The sequence below is a fragment of the Onychomys torridus genome, chromosome 2 (assembly GCF_903995425.1).
Source record: "Onychomys torridus chromosome 2, mOncTor1.1, whole genome shotgun sequence".
Taxonomy (NCBI): domain Eukaryota; kingdom Metazoa; phylum Chordata; class Mammalia; order Rodentia; family Cricetidae; genus Onychomys; species Onychomys torridus.
In genome coordinates, this window is record NC_050444.1 from 134,751,582 (window position 1) to 134,757,581 (window position 6,000).

Here is a 6,000-nt window from a genome sequence, read left to right on the forward strand (position 1 = left end):
TGTTGGTCATGTCACAGCAATCTAGTGATGGGCCAACAGAACCCAAACTCTCTGAGTGTCCTCCAGAGTACAGAGGGCTGCCCATTTCAGAGATGTCTCAGTCTAGATCGTTAGTAGTGGCATGGCTTCAATCAAGCTGATGGAAGCCACGGCCCCATAAGATGCCAGACCAGGAAGCTGGAATTCAGAGTGTTCCATGGGACAGAAATGGCAGGGGTAAGTCCTGCCCTGCAGACTGAGGTTAGCCTAGCCCAGCTACCCACAGAGGCTAAACTCTGCCATCTGCCCAAAGCTGCTGTGTAGGCCAGCCTGGTCATGTCAGCATCTGGTTTTCATTTTAACTGACTGGGACTTTCTCTCCTAGTCCAGCCAGCATGCACTTTCCCAGAATGATAGATGCCATCATTAGTGAGGTCATGGTGGGCTATAATTACTTGGGGCCTTGCTGCGCACCAGGCCTGTATTCTTTTGACGAAAGGAGACACTGAGGCACAGCGTTCTCACTGGCCCACACTGAGAAACAGGGAGGCAGATGATCTCCTTTGCTCCAGTGAAGTTGCAGCCCTGCTTCTACCTTACTTGGACAGGTTTCTTAATCCCCCTTACCCACAACATGAAGGTAAGAATGGCACCACCTCCCCAGTGATCCCAGGATTCTTTGATGCGCTACATAAATTCACGTAAAGCCTTCAGAACTGAACTTGCACACTGAGGTGTGAGGTCATTGTGCACTATTATTTACAGAGTATTCTTCTGCCTGCTATGTTACTTGGTTGTCTGCCAGGTGGCATTATGCCTAGTTGGCAGGCAGTGAGAACGGGCTTAACCTGAAGCAGCTGTAATCTTGAGTCCCCCTTTCCCCCCTCAGGAACCAGTGATGACCTGCTCCAGGACTCAGAGGGCCAAGAGGGCTCCGAGGCTGTGGAGGAGCACCAATTTTCAGACCTGGAGGATTCTGATTCCAACTCAGACCTGGAGGAAGAAGAGGAGGAGGAGGAGGAGGAGGAGGAAGAAGAAGAAGAAGAGAGCCAGGATGAGCTGTCCAGGCCCTCCTCAGTGACAGCGCCACTCTGCCTGCCAACCACACTACAGGAGGACTCCTCACCCATTCAGGGCCCTCAGCCTCCAGTTACCACCTCTGAGGAGGTCCCACAAGGCAGCTCCATCTCAGAAGCCACACACTTGGCGGCCAGCAGTTGTTCCTCATCAGGCCGGGGTACCCCAGGCCTTCCCCGGCTGGAACTGGCCCCAGTAGAAACAGACATGAGCTCAGCTCTGAGTTCCAAGGCTATGTCCCCTAGGAGGCCATGGTCCCCAAGCAAAGAGACAGGCAGCTGCCCCTTGCTCACTCACAAACATTCACTCAGCAAAAATGTCTCGTCTCCCCAGCCATGTTCACCGGCCCGAGAAGTGCAAGCCTCAGTCACAAGCACACCTGACCCCCAAATGGGCCCGGGAAGAGACACGGGCCCTCGTCTTTGTGGGTCTCCAAGACTGGAGCTGTCTCCTCTCACTCCCCACCCCATAGGAAGAGAAGTACCCCCTTGGGCACCTCTGCCCCCTGGACTCAAGAGTGCCACAGACACAGGCGCCCCCAGATATTCACCCACCAGGAGATGGTCTCTGGGACAGGCTGAGTTACCACCACAGTCAGGACTGCCAGGGAAGTGGGCCCTGGCTGGGCCCTGCAGCCCCTCAGTGGGCAAGTGTGGCCTGGGCTTGGGGCCAGTTCCACGGGCTCTCCTCCAGCCCGTGCCTCTACCTCACACACTTCTCAGCAGAAGCCCTGAAATGTGCACCTCTGCATGGGTGAGTCCCCAACATGGCCTTCCTGGGGGTCGGGAGCTACCCATTCATACCCTCTGCACGTCACATCCAGAGCCAGCCCAGCATTCCTGGTTGTGTAGCAAACATGTCATGGGTCCCCACTGTGTCAACCAATATTGCGCTTCCATGCACCCTCAGAAACCCCAAACATGGCTGGAGCTCATGAGCTCTGGGTTCCAGCTCTAGTGAGAAGTGACACCTTGGATGTGGGGGTAAACACTTGTGTGATTTTCCGCCATCCTTTCCCTGTCTTGTGTGTCCTTGGAGCAGATGGTGGAGCTTTAGCAAAACCATCCGTCTCCTTGAAGGACTTCACAGTCCTCACTGTCCCTGTAAAACCATGAGCATGATGGCTAAGAGCAGATTGCCTCTGTCCCCTGTGTCCTCCCACACCACTGCCACCCACCTCCCTCAGTGGTGACATCCCAACTTCTACACTATCCCCACCCTGCCACCTCACAGTGTCTGCACCACAGCACCCTGCCACCACGGCTGCCACCTTCCAGTGTGACATTGTCCCTGTTGACACTTCTTTCACTGTGTTGTCCTGACCTCACAGCATCCTGTCTGGGAGAACATCTTTCTTGTTAATTTGAGGGTCCCATTAAAATTCCTGGAAGTTTGAAATCCTTGGAAGGGAATTCACAAGCAGGGTAGATAGGTCAAAACCATTTTAAGAAGGGAGGAGGCAGCTGGGTAGTGGTGTCGCATGCCTTTAATCCCAGCACCTGGGAAGCAGAGGAAGGCGGATCTCAGTGAGTTCGAGGCCAGCCTGGTCTACAGAGTGAGTTCCAGGACAGCCAGGGCTACACAGAGAAATCTTATCTCAAAAAACCAAAGAGGTGGGGGATGTAGGGAGGAGGCAGAAGAGCCAAAGTAGAACAGGGTGACCACACAGCCCCATACCCAGGATCCCCCTCCTGCAGATGTGGGACCAACATGCCCGTGGGAAGCTCCTGAACACAGCAATGGGAGTCCCATTTCTGGCCCCACTCCACCTTACTCTGATCTCAGACCTGCCTGCCCTCTATGACTCTAGACCTCAGTTCTGCATGTGCCAAGCATGTAACCCTTGCCTCCCTCTGTCTTATTTTCTGACCCCAGCAGAAGACTGAGTCTCGAAGTCCATCAGCTGGCCCTGTTCCTCTCTTCTCCCGACCATTCTCTGCCCCTCTTGACTTCCATGGCCACCTCCCTAGCCGAAGTGAGGAGAAGCTCTTCAGTCACCTGCCTCTGCACTCCCAGCACCTGAGCCGCGCCCCCTGCCCCCTCATTCCGATTGGTGGGATCCAGATGGTACAGGCCCGGCCAGGAGCCCACCCCACCCTGCTGCCAGGGGCCTGTGCAGCCTGGGTCAGTGGCTTCTCAGGGGGTGGTAGTGACCTAACTAGGGCCCGAGAAGCCCAGGAGCGCAGCCGCTGGAGTCCCACAGAGAACCCTTCAGCATCAGTGTCCCCTGTGGCCAAGGTCTCCAAGTTTACACTCTCTTCAGAGCTGGAGGAGGAAAGGACCGGCAGAGGCCCAGGAAGACCTCCCGACTGGGAACGTCGGAGGGCTGAAGCCCCTGAAGAACCCATGGGCACACACAGCCCCTGCTCCCCACAGCGGCCCCAGGGCCACCAGGTAGCACCATCCTGGAGCGCCCTCTTGGAGTTACCACACGCGTTGGCCAGCCGCAAGGCCTCAAGCTTTCCACCACTGGACCGCAGCAGCTCCATGGGCCACCTGGCAGAGGCCTCCACTCACTTCCCAGCCCGGAGCAGGAACCTCTCTGGGGAACCCAGGACCCGTCAAGGCTCCCCTGAGCTCTTAGGTAGTGGGGAGCCCAGGACACCTCTACTCCTGCCCAAAGACAGTGGCCCCCCAAGCACTTAACCTCTCCAGCCACTTCATCTGGCTTCCAGTGTTCGGCAGTAGACATTTCCAGCCAACTTCCTGGAGTCACCTTGCTCCCATGGGCGTCCTCTCCCATCTGTCCGTCTGTCTACACAGCTCCTGCTCAGCCCCATCCGTTCTATCGCTCCCACATATGCAGTTACCTGTGCCTTTTTCTAGACCTTTTGTTGCTTGAGATGAAAAGAAACAACACAAATCACACACATCCATAAAAAGAGCCACCCATGAGGAGCTTAAGGCTGTGACTAGTTTGTGCTCTGGGAACAAGGCTGTAGGAGGGGCCTCTTCACCTCCATTCCACACTGTCCCCACCTCAAGGCCCGTGAGAAGTTGCATTGCACTGAGGGAGAGAAGAATTGGGGAGGAAAAGAATATAATTCCATTCAAAGGCAAGCACCCCTGCAGACAGATCCCTATGATTTCCATGGAGACACCCAGCTAGTGGCCACTCCTGTCTGTCAGCAGAATGGCAAGAGCCAGAAAAACACCATGCAGGCAGGCACCAACCCACCACTCCAGACCCTGCTAAGAACAGTAACTTTTATTTATTTTTTTTTTTTGCAAGAATCAGGACAAAAAAAAAAAAAAAAAAAAAAAAGCTACTTTTTTGCTAGCATCTCAGTACAGAATAATAGCATGAGGGGAATGTAGTGTGGACTGTGGGCCTCACCTTCTCCTCTCTACTCCACCTTCCCCCAGGGCTAATACAGGAGCCCAGGTTTTTCCTACATACCTGTAGGTCTCTGCTTCCTAGGCCTGGCCATAGACTGGCTCCTCTGTGTTTAGAAATACCTGTGGGATGAAAGGACCATGGCAAGACTAGAGATATTCCTAGTGTAGGCCTGCTCTGAGCCTAGGAGCCCCGAGGAGCAAAGTGTGGCACGCACTTCCTGGCTGGATTACATATGAGTACATAGACGCACACATAGCAACCAAAGATGGCGTTTGGTATGTTCTCCAGGCTCTTCAGAGTCTCTTCTCTTGACTGAGAAGATTTCTGAATTGTCGCAAGTCATTTGAACTTTTCTCCAGTTCCCAAGGCAAAAACCTGCTTTGAAAAAAAAAATTAATATGACCAAAATTTTAAATCCCATATTGAAATATAGAACTTGACCTGTTGAGTGCAAAACAAAACAAAAAACAAGTCCTCTGTGGCACAGGATCTATTTCTAAGACCTTACAGAAATTTTCTTTACCTTCTCCAAAGGATAGAGAAAAGGGACCATGGTGAGAAGGCCCCTGTAATAGCCTTGTCCCCAAATCATAAAGTATGTTCCAGCCATGCTGGATACTGCTGTCACTGTAGTCAAAGCAGAAGCCTGTCCCTGGACATCAGGCAGGGCATGTGGCTGAAGGCTCATGGGAGGGCTGAACTGCTGAGGCTGTTCTCTGAGAAGATAGAGACAAGGCTCACCCCTCTCCCTCCAGTTTGTGCACATCCGTGCATGGTCCCTGCTGGATGAGCAAATCAGCCAACCACAGGCTCAGTGCCCAGTCCAGTCACCTGATTCGTCATCTTTGCCTGCCTGACTCAGTACTTCAAAAGTAAGCGTCCGTAGGGCAGGGCCTCCTGTGCTGTGTGCTGTGCCGCAGGGTGTCATGGGTATCAGACTGACGGCCTTCAGATGCTTGATGGCTGTAAGTCTCTGCCCACCAGGAGAAACAGTCAAGTCCAGGCTGGGACACCAGGAGGAAGAGAGTAGAAGCCTCTGTTGTGGTGAGCCCAGGCTGGAGGTCACAGCTTTCCCCGCTATGGCCCCTCAGCTGTAACCCACAGGCCCAACAGACTGGAGATACTAAGGCCTGAGGTGAGGAGTTGGACAAAGAGCATTGTCTCAACCAGGCTTGATGGCTTCCTAGGCAAGATCTCCTGACCACAGACTGCAGGCTAGCTCCTGACGTTGAGATACCACCTCTCTCTGCTTCACTCTACTCCCAAAATTTCCTGGGAATTACTCTATTACTCTCCTGACTTAGCTCCCTCTCCTCCCCTCCTCTCCTCCCCTCCTCCCCTCCCCTCTCCTCCCCTCCTCTCCCCTCTCCTCTCCTCTCCTCTCTCCTCTTCCCTCCCCTCCTCTCCTCTCCTCTCCTCTCTCCTCTCCTCTCTTCTCTCCCCTCCCCCCTCTCCTCTCCTCTCTCCTCTTCCCCCTCTCCTCTCTCCTCTCCCCCCTCTCCTCTTCCCCCTCTCCTCTCTTCTCTCCCCTCCCTCCTCTCCTCCCCTCTCCTCTCCCCCCTCTCCTCTTCCCCCTCTCCTCTCCTCTCTTCTCTCCCCTCCCT

At 54.2% G+C, this 6,000-nt stretch overlaps 1 protein-coding gene across 5 annotated transcripts in view; it reads left to right on the forward strand.

Annotated features, from left to right (window-relative positions):
• Hivep3 (HIVEP zinc finger 3) overlaps window positions 1-5,745 on the forward strand; it is a 425,141-nt gene extending 419,396 nt beyond the window's left edge. For 2 of the 5 annotated variants that reach the window (XM_036177752.1, XM_036177751.1), the window contains 2 exons: window positions 869-1,809; window positions 2,932-5,745. In XM_036177752.1, coding sequence (XP_036033645.1) covers window positions 869-1,809; window positions 2,932-3,702 — 1,712 coding nt within the window. In that variant the 3' untranslated portion in view covers window positions 3,703-5,745. The remainder of the gene's footprint in view (window positions 1-868; window positions 1,810-2,931) is intronic. The other 3 variants (XM_036177753.1, XM_036177754.1, XM_036177755.1) reach the window with 2 other exon arrangements.
• The last annotated feature ends 255 nt before the right edge of the window (window positions 5,746-6,000 follow it).